Source organism: Hypanus sabinus, chromosome 9, assembly GCF_030144855.1.
Source record: "Hypanus sabinus isolate sHypSab1 chromosome 9, sHypSab1.hap1, whole genome shotgun sequence".
In the NCBI taxonomy this organism is placed as follows: Eukaryota; Metazoa; Chordata; class Chondrichthyes; order Myliobatiformes; family Dasyatidae; genus Hypanus; species Hypanus sabinus.
Window position 1 is genome coordinate 111,748,648 of NC_082714.1, and position 18,655 is coordinate 111,767,302.

Sequence of the window (18,655 nt, forward strand, 5' to 3'; positions counted from 1 at the left end):
TATCTGAAAGACATGAAGGGATATAGATTAGTGAAGAGAATGGGCAAAGGTTTGGCAAAAGGAACTCAAATATGCAAATATCTGTGAGCACCTGTTTTGGGAGTAAGTATTTAACAAAAGCATGATACTTACGTGGTGATATTTTACTGAGCACTGAAACACAGAGAGATCTGCCTGCCCTTATCCATTGACGTGCAAATGGCTGAAGGCAGTCAAGATAAGGAAATGGAAATGCCATCAATGGCTTCGTCCATCAGTGTGAAGTGATCACTTGTATGATAGACCATCACTAACTCAAAGAAAGTTTATAACATTAATTCCTGAAATGAATGGGTTGTTTTGTATGAGTTTAGAAGAGCAAGAGTGGACTTGATAGAATTAGAGAAGTTAGAGGAGTCTTGATTGTCTTCAGAAAATGGCCAAAATATTTCCTCTATTGAGAAAATATAGAACCAAGATTCATTGTTTAAAAAATAAAGGTCAGCCATTTAAGGCAGAGGTGAGGAAAAATATTCCTCTCAGAGGTTTCTGAAGTTCTGAAACTCTCTTCATCAAAGACTGGTGGAGACAGAATCTTTGAGCAACAGGCACAAAATGCTGGAGGAACTCGGCAAGTCAGGCAGCACCTACGGAGTGAATGAATATTTAACGTTTTGAGCCTTTAGCAGGACTAGAGAGGAGGAGGTAAAGGATTAGAATAAGAAGGTGAGGGTGGAGAAGGAGTACAAGCTAGCAGGTGAGAGTGAGACTAGGTTAGGGGGAAGGAGGGTGGGTGGGGATGGCAGATGAGGTAATAGGTAAAGAGCTCAAAAAGGAATCTGATAGGAGAAGAGAGTGGACCATAGGAGGAAGGGAAGGAGGTGGGGCACCAGAGGGAGGTGATGGCAGGTGAGAAGAAGAGAAAGTGTAAGAAGAGAGATAGACAATAGACAATAGGTGCAGAAGTAGACCATTCGGCCCCTCGAGTCTGCACCGCCATTCTGAGATCATGGCTGATCATTCACTATCAATACCCAGTCCCTGCCTTGTCCCCATATCCCTTGATTCCCCTATCCATCAGATATCTATCTAGCTCCTTCTTGAAAGCATCCAGAGAATTGGCCTCCACCGTCTTCCAAGGCAGTGCATTCCACACCTCCACAACTCTCTAGGAGAAGAAGCTCTTCTTCAACTCTGTTTTAAATAACTGACCTCTTATTCTCAATCCATGCCCTCTGGTACTGGACTCTCCCAACATCTGGAACATATTTCCTGCCTCAATCCTATCAAATCCTTTAATTATCTTAAACGGTTCAATCAGATCCCCTCTCAATCTGCTCAATTCCAGTGTGTACAAGCCCAATCTCTCCAATCTCTCTGCGTAAGACAGCCCTGCCATCCTTCTGATATCCACACCTCTGGCATGATTTTCCTCCACACTGTTATGGTTTCAGCACTCTTAACTATGGAATGGAGAATGGAAAAACAGAGAAGGAGGAGGTGGGAAAGTTAACAGAATTCGAGAAATTGTTGATCATTCCATCACAGTCTTTGATTAAGATAGTGGTAGGCCGATACTTGATAAGATGGGGAATGAAAGAATATTGTAGGAAGAACGTACTGTACATGCAGAGTTAAGGTTATAATTAGATCATTTACATCATTGAAATGTATAGCTGGTATGAGTGCTGGGTGGCATACTGTCACTCCTTATTTGTATGTTTATATATATATAAAATAGTGATGTTTACTCAGTGTTGGTCAAGTGTTGTGCATCAGACCATTCCCTGACTGGGGAATCTGGAAAGAAATGCAAAAGAAGTATTCAACTGAACAAGATCCATTTAGTTCCAATCCCTGTATAAAATGCACCAAAGATGAACTGTCAATTATGAGCAGAAGACTGTGCAATGATGTGATACACAGGAGAAGGTCAGTGACACTAATCTGCTGGTTAAAATTGTTCACTCTCATTCATTTTAATGGGATGAGCCAGCTCAGTGCAGCTAGTACACACAGACTGGAATCTATTCCGCTTCACATTCTGATTGAAAGCCACGTTCACCACACAGAATTTGTTCATTATTGTACAATGTTACTTTGCACATAGTTTCCTCTTAAAGTATCCAGGATATAGTTCATTTTCTACATAATTTTCCCCCAACACCCAGAACAAGCTGTTTTTTCACAGCTGCCGTCAGGAAGGAGGCACAGGAGCCTCAGGACTCGCATCACCAGGTTCAGAAACAGTTACTAACCCTCAGCCGTTGGGCTCTTGAACCAAAGGGGATAACTTCACTGAACTTCACTTGGACCATCACTGAAAAGTTCCCACACCAAGGATTCTTCATCTCATGTTCTTGCTATTCATCTATTTATTTATCTATCTATCTACCTATTTATTTATTTATCTATTTATTTATCTATCTATTTATTCATTCATTCATTCATTCATTCATTCATCCATTTATTTATTTATCTATCTATCTATCTATTTATTTATTAATTAACTATTTTCTTTTTGTATTAGCACAGTTTGTTGACCTTTGAATGCTGGTTGAATGCCCAAGTTGGTGTGGTCTTTCATTGATTCTGTACAGCTATTATTCTATAGATTTATTGAGTATGCCTGCAAGAAAATAAATCTCAGGGTTTTATATGGTGACACATATGTACTTTGAACAACAGCAATGTTCAGGAGCATGTAAAACACATGTCATAAAATGCTCTTTCTGCTAAATGTTGTTCTTCTTGTCCTTACCTACTACCTCATGAGCCTGTACGTCACATCATCTTCCCCGGGATCCTACCACCAAACACATTTTTACCGCTCTCCCCACTCTTCATATTCCGTCTGGGTAGCCTCCTATCTGAAGGAATGAACATTGATTTCTCTAACTCCCAGTAATTTCTCTCCTGCCTCCTCCTCCTCTTGTTTTCCATTACTACGATCTCTTTTCCCATTCTTGTTACCCTCTCACCCTATCTCTTCTCACCAGCCCAATATCTATCTCTGGATCTCCCCCACTTCCCTTTCTCCCATGGTCCACTACCTTCTCCTCACAGATCCCTTCTTCTATATCCTTTTACCTCTTTCACCTATCACCCCTCCTAGCTTACTTCACTCACCCTCACCTCCCTACCCATCTCCCCCCTCACCTGCTCTCATCTATCATTTGCGAGCTTGTACTTCTCACCCTCCCTCACCTTATTATTCTGGCTTCTTTCCCCCTTCCTCTACAGACTCGGCATTGACTGTTTTTCCCTCCACAGATGCTGCCTGACCTTCTGAGATCCTCTAGCATTTTGTGTGTGTTGCTCTTGTTTTCCAGAATCATGATTATGAAAAACATCCTTTGTCTTCCTCCTCCCCTCTAGATGTTTAGCAAATTGATAATATTCTAGCAGCTTTTGTGACCAATACTTTCATCTAATAATGAGTAAATGTGTCTGAGGTACAGACACTTTATCCACATTGAGGTCACATGGAAGAAACTTGATGTATTGGGTTTATGGAGAGCACACTCAGTATAACCTGAGGCACATCATTCAGTGAGATGTGTGGACTAAAAGTGGTCAATGGAGAGGGCAGCAAGAGGATATATAATTCTCAATTTATGAAACAAGTAACTGCTGTGTTTTAATATTAAAATCTACTAACAACCAAGAAAATTCAGAAACAGTGGGCCTGATCATGTAGTGGGATAACTTATGTGATCAGTGAGCTTTGAGGAGGAGTAGGTTTCTACACTTTTTGCAATACTGTCTCCAGGTTTGCTTATCACTTGCTAGTAGTCTCTCCTTTAAGAAGCCTGCCTGATAGTTAGGAGGGGAATACTGGAGAAGTTATAACCTCAAGGAGCCTGCAGCCACTTAAGACATTGTGGGGGAAATAGCCCTGCATCTTTTGTAGTTGGGGCCCATTGATCCTGGTTGGGATTCTCAATTATGGGTTGAGGACACGGAAGTCAGATTCAGGGGTGCAGCCTTATCTCTGGAAAGTGGGGATGGGGTTGTCCACTACGAAAGGAATGAATGATGGTGGAGGGGGAAGTTGGTTAGCTTGGCAGATTGGAAGCCAACCCTAGTCCCACCAAAACACCAAACATTCATGCACACCTCATTCTTTCAAGCAGATGAACTCAGCACCGTCAACAGAAGCACTTTTTATTCTACTCTAGGTTTAATATGAAATAATTTTGCACCAAATTAATGGATCATGAGTATCATCTGATTTTACAGTTGCTAGCCACAATATTAAGAATTTCCCATCAATGATGATGGCACTGGAATCCTACACCATAAGTTATATATCAATTACATGGCTGAAACGGCTCCGGAATAAGCAGAGAGCTCACTCGGTTAGCAAGCACCAAAAAAGGGGGGTGGGTGTGTGTGTGTGTGTGTGTGTGTGTGTGTGTGTGTGTGTGTGTGTGTGTGTGTGTGTGTGTGTGTGTGTGTGTGTGTGTGTGTGTGTGTGTGCGCGCACGCGCGCTAGCCTATCACTTGCACAGAATTACCAAGACAGAAATTTCCTCAGGGTAGCATGCCGTAAAGAACACCGGATGAATTTCTGGAGTAACACTAGATGACCCAAGAATGGTCTCTATTACAGTGCACTTCCAAAATAAGATTAACCTTTCTCTATATAACTTGCAAAAAACAAAATATTGAATTTTGTCCTCCAGGTCAAAACATGGGAAGCCTTCAAATTCCAAATTTGATCAGTCAATGAGACAGCCATACAGCCAGGTAACTGGTTCCTGTTCTTTCTTTGATGCCATCATTTACTTTTTCTCAGTGATCTTCAACTTAGCTAGTGTCTTTGCTGGAAGCTTGCTTACCTTTTGGAGAAGGGTTACTATCTCCATTTTTCGTGTGCACGGACCATCTGGGCTAATGGCTGTAGGGGCCATGTCAGTGGGTATATTTAAAATGGAGGTTGATAGGTTCTTGATTAGTAAGGTTATCAAAGGTTATGGGGTGAAAGCAGGTGAACTGAGCAGAAAGGGAAAGTAAATCAGCCATGATATAACAGTGGAGCAGACTGAATGGGCTGAATGGCCTAATTATGTTCTTATGTCTTATGGCCTTACATTAACTTTCACCAGAATAAAGTAAGGATTTGAGTTTCTGGACCTTCTACTTTATGACTTCCTGTTAATGCAAGAACAAAATAGGCTTCAAATATGTAAGATGATGGGCTCATTGCCCAGTCCTCGGACCCTTATGAGCCAAACTGTACTGATGTATCATACATCTAGGCTATGTGATGATGGATCAAAACTCATGAAGATGTGTAGCGTGAGGCTCCAAATTAAGGGCAGAAGATAGAAAATACAGAAAGCACAGACCCCCAGCCTCAAGTACAGGTAAGCTAGGCAATAATATCAAAGAGGACACCATTAGGCTCTTTTCCATATATATGAAGAGTAAAAGAGCGGCAAGAGTGGACATTGGACCGCTGGAATAGAGCACTGGAGAGGTAGCAATAGAGGACAAAGAAACAGCTTTGGTAAGAAGCAACAGATGGAATACAGAAATTAGGCAATTTTCTAATGGGGAGAGAATTCAGAAATCAAAGGTGAAAAGGGACTTAGGAGTCCTAGAACAGGATGCACTCAAGATTAACTTGCAACTTGATTCATTAATAAGGAAGGCAAATACTAAATGTATTTGTTCCACATTATTGCATGCACCATTGCTTTTTTTAATTAAAAAAATTGACAACGCTTAAGAATAAAGTTAAAATTTTTCTAAATTGTATGATGGCTGCAAGAATTTCTTGGCATTTAAGTACAAGCTCCTACTTTAAGGTGTTTGTTAAATATTAACAAGACAAGCAATTTCCCAATCTATTATCTCAGTGAGCAAATTTAATTACATTTAATTTAAGCCTAAAATGAAGATAATTGTTCCTGACCCCTGAAAATTACTTTGATGTCTGAGGTCTAGTAAGATATGAATCTTACACTTTTCTCTGCAATTTAAATTTAAAAGACAAACTATCTTATTTTGTTAATTTATTTGTGGTAATATTACTTAAGTGTTGTGTGTGAATCATATGTACTGTGTTGTGCACCTTGGTCCGGAGGACTGTTGTTTCATTTGGTGGAATACATATGTACAATTGAATGACAATAACGTGTACAATTGAACTATCAGAGCTGGAACTAATTGGACTTCAGACTGTGTGGAATTCTCAAAGATGGATTTGTTCAGATTAGCATCTGAAAACATAAAGCCAGGGCCAATTAATTTAGGTTTAATATATTAGTAAAATTTACAGCAGGTTTGCACTTTGAATCATTTGATTTTGTAAAGCAGAACATTCGGAAAGGAAAAGGCTGAATAGTGAATGACATTAACGCTCAGAAATATATTTTATAGGACTATTTATCACCAAATCAGTGATAAACAGTAGCTGAAAAAATTAGTTTCAAACCAGCGGTGCCTGTGCCTCCTGTTACAGCAGGCCAACAGCAGATGGCATTTTATTGGCTCTTCACTCAGCACTGGAATATCTGGACAGTGAAGATATATGCATCAGGATGCTCTTCATTGACTACAGCTCTGTATTAAACTCCAAGATCCAGGCTTTGATACTTCCATGTGCAATTGAATCTTTGATTTCCTTGCTTGAGGACTCCAGACAATTAGGAATGGCAACAATATCTCCTCCACTATCACCATCAGCACAGGTGCACGGTAAGCTGTGTGTTTAGCTCCCTGCTCAATCATTTTACACTTATGACTCTGAGGCTAAATTCGGCTCCCACACTATATTCAAGTTTGCTGACAATACCAGTGCTGTTGGCCATATCAAAGGTGGTGACAAATCGGCAACAGGAGGGAGATTGACAATCTGGCTGAATGTTTCCACAACAAAAACCTCTCACTCAAAGTCAGAAAAACCAAAGAGCTGATTATTAACTACAGGAGGAAACTGGAGGTCCATGAGCCAATCTTCATCAGGGGATCAGAAGTGGAGAGGGACAGTAACTTAAAATTCCTTAGTGTGCTCACTTCAGAAGAGCTGTTCTCGGTCCAGCACACAAAGAAGGCATGGTAGTATCTCAACTCTCTTAGAAGTTTGCATAGATTCGGCAGGTCATCTAAACCTTTGACAAACTTCTATAGATGTGAGGTGGAGAGTATGTTGACTGGTTGGATCACGGCTGGGTATGGAAACACAAACACCCACGAATGGAAAAGTCAGAAAAAAGTATTGGGTATTTCCTGTTCTGATTTTTTTTTCATTATCCTGAGGAAGCTGCAAAAAAAAAAAGCTAATTGAACACAATTATTGTTGTGTTAGTGATGGTCTAGATTGGATCTTCACTGATTCCTATCCCTCAACCTCATTTATCTGCCTTAGTTTCATATTTTTGATAACCATGTGAATCAATATCAGTCTTAAAATCTTGATTCAACCTGGCATCCACCACCTCTTGGGGCAATGCCAGAGTTCTATTACCAACTCCCCAAAGAACAATTTCCTGATTTTGGTCCTGAATAGTCTGGCCCTAGTTGATAGAAAATGTCCCATGATCATTGACACTCTATCAGAGAATTCATTATCCATTTTATCCAATTTTTAAATTTATTTTTTTTTATTTAGAGACACAGAACCATAGCAGAAAGGCCTAGATGGAGTGGATGTGGAGAGCATGTTTCCTATGGTGGGAAAGTCTAGGACCAGAGGGCACAGCCTCAGAATAGAAGGAATTTCTTTAGCCAGATGCTGGTGAATAAGTGCAATTCATTGGCACAGCAGGCTGTAGAGGCTAAGTCACTGGCTATATTTAAAGCAGAGATTGATAAGTTCTCGATTAGTAAATGCATTAAAGATTATGAGGAATGGGCAGAAGAATGGAATTGAGAGGGATAATAAATCAGCCATGATGAAATAGCGGAACAGACTAGATGGGCTGAATTTCCTAATGTCTTATGATAGCTGCGTCTTCTAAAACCACCTTTTGAAGATGTCCTCGATGGTTGGAAGGCTTCAATGAAGTTAGCTGAGTTTACAACCCCCTGCAGTCTCTTTCAATCCTGTATATTGGAGTCTCCATACCACAAGGTGATGACAGCCAGTTGCAGTTCAATTGGTGCAAAATTATTCCAAGGACTATTTTGATGAATTCTTATCTCCAGTCTCTTTGGTTCTGAAGTATTTCCACTCACCTCATTGATCATAGTCCATACCTGCACCTAAATATCAGCACACTGATAGTCATGATCCTTTGGACCTAATGGCATGATTCTGAATATATTTGGACGATGGTTATTCATAATCCACTTGGTCTAAATGTTTCCTGTAGTTGCTGAAGCATCAGGGATGTACTTGTACAGGTCATGGGAGTTATTAAACAATCATCTACAATGTTTACCAATGGCCTAGAAGGATGTTAGTTCAGTCAACTGCATCCCTGCAGGTTCATGAAGCCACCCTAATCCCTACTAGTTTTTCCTGTCACTTATTTTCCTCACATTCTAATCAATTTCCACCAATTCTACCACTCACATAGAATCAGGAAACTCATTTCAAAAGTTCCATCATTTAAAGTAACAATTGCATATTCAAAGCAATACACACAAAATGCTGGAGGAATCCACAGGTCAGGTTGCATCTATCGAAATGAATAAACAGTCAATGTTTTGGTCCAAGACCCTTTTTTCATCCTGATACTACCTGACCTGCTAAGTTCCTTTGGCATTTCCAGCACCTGCAGAATTTCAAATTCCAGATTGTTAAAGGTCTTTACTTGCCTTTACACACACACACACACACACACACACACACACACGCACGCATGCACGCATGCATTAAAGTAATACTTCATGCTATCCTGCTAGTCTTGTTCCATTTATATAATCAAAAGTAACTAAAACAGGGTATAAATTGAAGACTATTTTGTGCTGCAAGTGAAACTTCAACTTTAAAATAGCCAATTCTGCCACTTAATTGTGAAAATGTGTCGCATTGAAGTGAATTCACACAAACATATGATAGTTATTAATAACCTGACTTACTACTCCACTGTAGAGCTTGGTCTGTTATCAGTCGCAGTATGCCTGCTTTTGAAAAAACCTCTCAGAATGAGGACAAAGCTTATGTTATATACAAATGTATTTGTGCATATGCGCAGAAATCCACAGCAGCTTATTAGATTTGACAATCAAGCATAAATTGTATCCAAAATTATGTTAACAATCCTTTTTAAATTTCAGCTTGAATTCATCTCCATATCACAAAATGAATCACATGCCAAGAATTGGCTCAACCGGGCAGAGGTTATGAACACTATTTTTTAAAATTTAATTTTACAGCATATTTCTTATCAATGGATATATATGATTTAGAAACTGAAGATCTATTGGAAAACAATAAGCATCTTGGTGTTCACCTGGCAGAGAATCTCACCTGGTCCCTCAACACCAGCTCCATAGCAAAGAAAGCCCAGCAGTGTCTCTACATTCTGCGAAGGCTGAGGAAAATCCATCTCCCACCCTCCCATCCTCATCACATTCTACAGGGGTTGTACTGAGAGTATCCTGAGCAGCTGCATCACTGCCTGATTCAGAAATTGCACCATCTCGGATCGCAAGACCCTGCAGCGGATAGTGAGGTCAGCTGAGAAGATCATCGGGGTCTCTCTTCCCACCATCACGGACATTTACACTACACGCTGCATCCGCAAAGGAAACAGCATTATGAAGGATCCCATGCACCCCTCATACAATTGGTTCTCTCTCCTGCCGTCTGGGAAAAGGCACCGAAGCATTCGGGCTCTCACGACCAGACTATGTAACAGTTTCTTCCCCCAAGCTATCAGACCCCTCAATACCCAGAGCCTCAACTGACACCTTATTGTCTTGTTTATTATTTATTGTAATGCCTGCACTGTTTTGTGCACTTTATATAGTCCTAGGTAGGTCTGTAGTCTAGTGTAGTTTTTGTGTGTTTTTTTTCTGTTGTTTTTTACGTAGTTCAGTCTAGTTTTTGTACTGTGTCATGTAACACCATGGTCCTGAAGAACGTTGTCTCATTTTTACTATGTACTGTACCAGCAGTTATGGTTGAAGTGACAATAAAAGTGACTTGACTTGACTTGACCTGAATTCTAGACAAAGAACAGTGAAACTTATTGACACAGTGGGCCAAGATGATTTGAGAGAAAGGCCAAGAGTTTTTTGCAAACTCAGTACATTTAAAACAATCCCATGTATGTTTGTCAGGACCCTAAGGGATCAGAAGTATTTTGTGAAGTTTTTTTTTACAAACAATATTGTTACCATAATGGAATCATAGTGTGGTGAACTATGTGCCTGTCGGGACACGCCCCTGCTGACTGCTCCTGTGGCTCCTCCCACAGGCCCCTGTATAAAGGAGACCTGCGGCCTGAAGATCGGCCTCAGTCTCCAGGACCTTGTATGATAGACACTCACTCCTGGTTCCTTCTTCCAGTCAATAAAAGCCGATATCTCGCCTACGTCTCAGTGTGAGTTATTGATGGTGCATCACATAGTCCTTTTAATTGACTTTGCAGTATTTTTCTTGGGTGTTACTTGGGACATTGGTGATTTCAGAGTGATACTAAAATACAAAAGGAAATAATAATTGCAGTAAATTAACATTGTAACTCTTTCCCCTAATGTTTTTTTTTACCTTGACTTGTTTCTTCTTGGTCCCCTCATTATTTTCAGCCTCTTCATGCTCTTTGACCCCTTGGGGAAGGTTGGTGTAGTTGGCTAGTCCGCTGAGAAGAGATGATACCATAGGACTGGTGTCCATTTCTTCCTGCAAAAACATTATAGACAGAACACAAAACAGTGAAAACTCTAAGCATTTCAGACTGCTAGGCAGCTATTAGAGCTTTGTGTTTCTACAGTTGACCTAAGCTGTACCAACTAATCAATATGCCCATTGCAAAACTATTAGAATTTAAAGGCCACACTTACATATGTGTTAACTAACAACATGAATGTAACAAATCCAATGATTCTAAATTTAATGCTATGAATAGCTAATCCAGAAAAGGTAATAAACACAAGAAATTCTGCAAATGCTGGAAATCCAGAGCAACAGATACAAAATGCTGGAGGTAATCAACAAATCAGGCAGCATCTATGGAGAGGACTTCATAAGCATTAGTGACAGACCAATCAATTCTCAGAACAAGAAAGCTTCACACAAGTTAGGGAGAAGAGTTTAAAAAAGGAACATTTTGTGGGGCTTGGAGCATTAGAGGTGGACCAATAGATTTGTGATTCATTGGCAGTAGCAAATAAAAGTAAAACAGGGTCAAAGTGGAGCGGCCATTGTGAGAATGGACCAGTGTAGGAGTGGGAACTTGAGCCTTTGGCAGGAAGGCACAGGTAAGTAGCAGATAAGGCTGTTGTAGGGGTTGAATAAAAATTTACTAAATTACAGCTAATTAAATAAAGTAGGAATGATGCAGGATCAGGATCGGGTGATGTGCTGTAGCTGCATGATACGTGAGCTGGTGGACCCCACTGTGGTTCCTGGTGACCATCTCTGCAGCAAGTGTTGGCTGCTCGAGGCACTCAAGTTTAATGTTGATGACCTGGAATCTGAGCTTCAGGCACTGTGGCACATCAGGAAGGGGGAGAGTTACCTGGATTCTCTATTTCAAGAGGTAGTCACACCTATTAGATTAGCTGCCTCATATCCAGTCAGTGGTCAATGACAAAAGATGAGTTTGTGAGTGAGGTGGGTGGTGGGATCCTTGAGACAGTGCTGGAGGAGGCTCAGCCCTTGAGCTTCTCCAACAGGTCTAAGGTTCTTGCTCCCTGTGTGGATGAGAGTGGGGTTGGAGGAAGGGTGAGCAACCTAAGTGTGGCACTGTAGTTCAGGAAGCCATTCAAGAGGAGGGAGAGAAGAGAAATGTAGTGGTAATTGGGGATAGTATAATCAGGGGAATAGACAGAGTTCTCTATCATGAAGATAGAGTGTCTCGAAGTCTGTGTTGCCTGCCTGGTGCCCAAGTTTGGGACATCTTATCTGAACTGTAGAGGATTTTGCAGTGGGAAGGGAAAGATCCAGTTGTCATGGTCCATGTGGGTACCAATGCCATAGGTAGAATGAGGAAGGAATTCAGCTGAGAGAATTTGAGCTGCTATGGACTGAAAAAAGCAGAACCAAAAGTGTAGTAATCTCTGGATTACTACTTGAGCTATATGCTAATTGGCACAGGGTCAAGAAGATTGCAGTTAAATGTGCGGCTCAAGGATTGGTGTGGGAGAAGTAGGTGTGAATTCATGGGAAATTGGCACCAGTATTGGGGAAGGAAGGAGCTGTACCAATGGGACAGGTTCCACCTGAACTGTGATGGGACCTAGATCCTAGTGAATTGCATAACCAGGGCTGTGGATAGGGCTTTAAACTAAACAGTAGGGGGGTGGGTTCAATGGATTGGAGAAGTATGGATAAAGTAATAAAGAAAAGTCTGGATAAAGATAAAGAAAAAGCAAAAGATAAAAAAGTGAAAAATAAGAGTAAAGAAAAGTCAGGTGTAAAAGAGAACAAGATTACAAGACTCTAAAAGCACAATGAGTGTAAGGGCACTTTATCTGAATGTCAGTAGTGTTCAAAATAAGGTCAGTGAACTTGTGGCAAAAATCAGTACAAAGGGATGTGATTTATTGGCCATTAAAGAAATGTGGTTGCAGGGTGGAGATTGGGAATTAACTATCCAAGGATGTCAGGCAATATGGAAGAATTGGCAGGAAAGTTAGGGAGGTGGCGTGGTGCTCTTAATTAAGGATGAGATCAGGGAGATAGTGAGAGATGATATAAGATATAAGGAGCCGAATGTTGAATCCATCTGTGTAGAGATTAGGAATAGTAAAAGGAAAAACAATCATTGGTGGGAGTTGTCTATAGGCCACCGAATAAAACAGAAAAATATCTAAGACATGTAAGAATGGAATAGCAGTTGTCATGGGGGGCTTTAACTTGCACATAGATTGGGTAAATCAAGTTGATTGAGGCACTCTTGAGGAGGACTTGGTAGAATGTGTCCATGCTGGCTTTCTTGAACAGCATGATACTGAACCTACAGGGAAACATGCTATCTTAGATCTGGTCCTGTGCAATGAGACAGGTAAAATTAGTGATCTTTTTGTAAGAGACCCATTAGGGAAGAGTGATTGCAGAATGATTGCGTTTCTCATACAAATGGAGGGGGCAATAGTTTAAGCTAAAACCAATGTATTATGCTTAAACAATGGAGACAACAATGGGATGAGGCAGAATTTGGCTAGTGTAGACTGGCAACACTGGCGATTTGATGGGATGGTTGAGGAACAGTGGAAGACTTTCAAAGAGATTTTTCACAGTGCTCAACAAAATATATTCCAGTTAAAAGCAAGGACAGTCAGGGTGGGGAGAGCCAGCACAGGATAAGTAAGGAAGTAAAAGAAGGCATCAAGCTAAAAGCTTGTGCATACAAAGTCCCCAAGAGTAGCAGGAAACTGGAAGATTGGGAAGAGTTTAAAAAGCAACAAAAACCACAAAGAACTAGAACAAAATATGAAAAGGGATCGTAAAAGCTTTTTAATTATATAAAGTGGAAAAAGGTGGCTAAAATGAATGTAGGTCCCTTGGAGGATGAGAAGGGGGAATTGATATTGGGTAATGAGGAAATGGCAGAGGCTTTGAATGAATATTTTGTTTCGGTCTTCATGGTGGGGGACACGTCTAACATGCCAAAGAGAGATGTTATGGATGCAATGGGAAGTGAGGACCTGGATACAATAGCTATAGAATTGGGGGTGATGTAATAGCATGGATAGAGAATTGGTTAACCAATAGAAAGCAGAGAGTTGGGGTACATGGGAGTTTCTCTGGTTGGCCTTTATTGCTAGAGGGATTAAATTTAAGACCAGGGAGGGTATGCTGAAACTGTATTGGGTACTGGTGAGGCTGCATCTGGAGTACTGTGTGCAGTTCTAGTCTCCTTACTTGAGGAAGGGTATACTGGCTTTGGAGGCGGTGCAGAGGAGTTTCACCAGGTTGATTCCTGAGCTGAGGGGGTTAGTCTATGAGGAGTGATTGAGTTGCCTAGGACTGTACACACTGGGACTCAGAAGGTTAAGAGGAGATCATATAGAAATATATAAAATTATGAAAGGGATAGATGATAGAGGCACATAAGTTATTTCCACTGGTAGGTGAGACTAGAGATTCAGCCTCAAGATTCAGGGGAGCATTTAGGACAGAGATGTGAGGAACTGTTTTTCCCAGGGAGTGGTGAATCTGTGGAATTCTCTACCCAACGAAGTAGTGGAGGCTAACTCAGTGAATGTATTTAAGTTAAGGTTGAATAGATTTTGCATAGTAGTGGAATTAAGGGTTATGGGGTAAACACAGGTAGGTGGAGATGAGTCCATAGTAATATTAGCCATGATCTTATCGAATGGTGGAGCAGGCTTGGTGGGCCAGATAGTCTACTCCTGTTCCTATTTCTTATGCTCTTAAGTAGTGGAAAAGAAAGCAGTAAGATAAAGAGTCGATTTTTTTGGACTGAGACCTTTAATCAAGACTAGAAATGAAGTGGGAAGGTAAAGAGTTTGGAGAAGAAGAATTTCAGAGTTGTATACTTTGATAGTAAATGAACCTTAGAAGAGCCAATGCTTCAGGCTGAGACCCTTCATCAGGACTGGAAAGGAAAGGGAAAGAATCCAGAAAATAAGAAGGTGGAAGGAAGGGAAGGAATGCATGTGGAAGATGATAAGTGAAGCTAGGTGGGCAAGGGAGGGGAATGAAGAGAGAAGCTGAGAAATGATAGATGGACAATGGAAAGAGCTGAAGAAGAAAGAATCTGATTGGAGAGGAGAGTTGACCATGGGAGAAAGAGATAGAGGAGGGGCAACAGAGAGAGGTGATAGTTTGATTTGCACAGGCTCTCTTTGATACCATTAGAATCTCCCATCAATATATGAGATTACTCTGAAGCATGATACGATATATTAAAGACAACATAAATTAGATAGATACTTTATTGATTCCAGAGGAAATTATAGTACTACACCTGTATTACAAGTGCACAGATATAAATATTAGCACAGAAGTAGAAAGAATAAAAAATAAGTTAGCACCAACAGTCTAACAGGAGGGGGTCATCACTTCCCTGGCTATAGGTTGATTCATTGTAGAGCCTAATGGCCGAGGGTAAGAATGACCTCATATAGCGCTCTTTGGAGCAGCACAGCTGTCTTAGTCTATTACTAAATGTGCTCCTCTGTTCAGCCGACGTGGCATGCAGAGGGTGAGAAACATTGTCCAGAATTGCCAGGAATTTCTGGTCCTTTGTTCTACCACAGCCTCCAGTGTGTCCAGTTTGACTCCTATAACAGAGCCAGCCTTTCTAATCAGTTCATTGAGTCTGTTTGCATCACCAGTGTTGATGCTATTGTCCCAGCACACCGCCACACGGCCCATTGTACTGACAACAACAGACTGATAGAACACGTGAAGGAGAGGCCTGCATCCTCCAAAGGACCTTGGTCACCTCAGGAAGTAGAGGCAACACTGGCCCTTCTCGTACACAGCCTTTGTGTTGGTGCTCCATTCAAGTCTATTAACTATCTGTTAACAAGGTGCACCCCAGATACTTGTTAATCCTCACCATCAATATTAACAGGGAGTAGTGCGGGCTTAGTCTTCCTAAAGTCCATCACCATCTCCTTTGTCTTACTGATGTTGAGCTGCAGATGATTCAGCTTGTGCCATTTGACAAAGTCCTCCAGCAGGGCCCTGTATTCATCATCCTGTCTGCCCTTTACACGCTCAACTATTGCTGAGTCATCAGAAAATTTCTGCAGATAACATGACTCAGTGTTGTATCTGAAGTCGGAAGTATACAGGGTAAACAGGAAGAAAGCCAATACAGTCTCCTGTGGGGCCCCAGTGCTGCTTATAGCCATGTCTGACACACAGCTCTGAAGCTGCACAAACTTCAGTCAGGTTGTCCATTATCCAGGATACAATGGAAGTGCCAATCTGCATTGAATGGAGCTTTTCCCCAGCAATGAGGGCTGAATGGTATTGAAGACACTTGAGAAATCAAAAAATATGATCCTCACAGTGCTGAGGATTACAGTAGGCAAATTAGAGTAGGCTCTGTTCAATAGACAGTCAGTGAGATACAATGAGATCAATTCAATGAGACACTCAAAATGCTGGAGGATCTTGGCAAGTGAGGAGCATTTATGTGGGGAGAATAAACAGTCTATGTTACTGACTCAAACCCTTCATCAGCATTTCAGAATCAGAATCAGTTTTAATATCTCCAGCATATGTCGTGAAATTTGTTAACTTTCCGGCAGCAGTACAATGCATTACATTAAAATACAGAAAAAAGCCTGTGAATTACAGTAAGTATATATATATATATAATAATTAAATTAAATGAGTTGTGCAAAAACAGAAATAAAATAAGTAGTGAGGTAGTGTGTATGGGTTCAATGAGCATTCAGAAATTGGATGGCAGAGAGGAAGAAGCTGTCCCTGAAACACTTAGCGTGTGCATTCAGGCTTCTGTACCTCCTTCCTAGGGGTAATAATGAGAAGAGGGCATGTCCTGGGTAGTGGGGGTCCTTAATGATGGACACCACCTTTTTGAGGCACCGCTCCTTGAAGATGTCTTGGATAGTATGGAGGCTAGTGCTCAAGATGGAGTTGACTAATTTTCCAACTCTCTGCAGCTTACTTCAATCCTGTGCAGTTGCCCCTCCATACCAGACGGTGATGTAGCCAGTTAGAATGTTCTGCACAGTATATCTGTAGAAATTTGCGAGTGTTTTAAGCGACATACCAAATCTCCTCAAACTCCTAATGATTTTAAGTAAATTCTGCAAGACCTCACAAAGTAGTTTCAAATGCTAAGCAAAGTTAAGAGTTCTCAGAAATATGTTAGAATTAGAATCTGGTTTATCTCTGACACGAGTCTTAAGGTTTGTTTTGGAACAGCGTTTCAGTGCAAACCAAAAGCTGCAAAAATCGATAAATAGTGCAAAAGTTGAATAATGAGTTCCTGGAATGTTCAGGCACCTGATGGCAGAGGAGAAAAGCTATTCTTGATGTTGGCTTCTGAGACAGAGATCACGCAGCTACCAAATGCTGTGGGATATGCACAGGTGTAGTGTTATTCTCTCTTTCAAAGCATGCACAAAAGGGATATTGTAAATTGTCACAATGATGGCTTATAGACCTCAGAGAACCCCATGCTTCAATTAGATAATCTGATTGTGACACCAAATTTCAGTCTAATTGCAGTTGTAAATTGTGTGTTTTTATAATGCAACCTCCAAATGCAATAAACTATTGCATAAAACATAATACAGAGCTTTGTCAAGCATCCTTGCTCCAGTCACCACAAAAGGTGGGTTTTGCCGTCGGCCACCTATTTGAATCCCGCATCCCAGTCCCGAACCAACAAGTTGGTCCATGGCTCCTCCAGTGCTATGATGAGGCCACTCTCAGGTTGGAGGCGCAACACCTCATATTCCATCTGGGTAGCCTCCAACCTGACAGCATGAACATTGATTTCTTTAACTTCCATTAATTTCTTCCTCCCTCCCACTTCTCTCTTTTTCCACTCCCTGTTTTGGCTCCATTCTTGCCCCCTCACTTCTCCTCACCTGCCATTCCCTCCCTCAACTTCCCCCCCCCACCTCCTTCCCTTTCTCAAATGGTCCACTCTCTTCTCCATTTAGTTTCCTTCTACTACAGCCCTTTTACCTCTTCTACCTCTCAGCTTCTCATTTCAACCCCACTCCCCCACTCATCTGATTTCATCTATCATCTTCCAGCCTTTACTCCATTCCCTCCCTCACCTTCTCATTCTTGCCTCTTCCTCCTTCCTTTCCAGTGCTGATTAAGGGTCTTGGCCCAAAACATTCACCTCCGTAGACGCTGCATGGCTTGGTGAGTGTCTCCAGCATCTTGTGTATATTGCAAAGAAAATATTTTTTCTGCACATATTTGAAAAAGTTTGCCTATGCATTCATCCTCAAGCAGTTGTAGTGAATGTGGTGTTTATTGGAGTCATTACTGGGTCATTCAGAAGGCTGAGGTAAGGATAGATAGGGCATATAGAGAGCTAGTTGCACCCAAGAACCAGACACAGGAAACTGGGTGACAGTCAGGAAGGGTAAAGGGATTAAGGAGCTAATGCAGAGTACCCCTGTGGCCATCTTCCTCAAAGAAAGTTCTACCACTTTGGATACTGTTGTGGGGGGATGACCTAAAGTCACAGTGGTCAGGTCTCTGGCACTGAGTCTACCTCTGTGACTCGGAAGGGAAGAGGAGAGAAGAGGCACACTGTGGTGATAGAGGATTCATTAGTTCGGGGAATAGACAGGAGGTTCTGTGGGCAGGAACAAGATTCCTGAATGGTATCTTGCCTCCCGGGTGCCAGGGTCTGGGTTATCTTGAATTGAGTTCTCAGCACTCTTAAATGGGAGGGTGAACAGACAGAAGTCATGGTCCATGTAGGTCTCAATGACATGGGTAGGACAAGTGACGAGGTTCTGCATGGGGAGTTCAGGGAGTTAGGTGGTAAATTATAGGGCAGGACCTCCAGGGTTATGATCTTAGAATTGCTACCCATGTCACTAGTATGGCCAAAACTAGGAAGATTATATG

General features: G+C 41.3%; 1 protein-coding gene across 1 annotated transcript in view; it reads right to left on the minus strand.

The window, feature by feature from the left end:
- Positions 1-18,655, minus strand: part of LOC132400110 (solute carrier family 12 member 5-like) — a 338,827-nt gene that overhangs the window by 306,972 nt on the left and 13,200 nt on the right. The window contains exon 4 of the mRNA XM_059981187.1: positions 10,652-10,783. Within this exon, the coding sequence (XP_059837170.1) occupies positions 10,652-10,783 (132 nt within the window). The remainder of the gene's footprint in view (positions 1-10,651; positions 10,784-18,655) is intronic.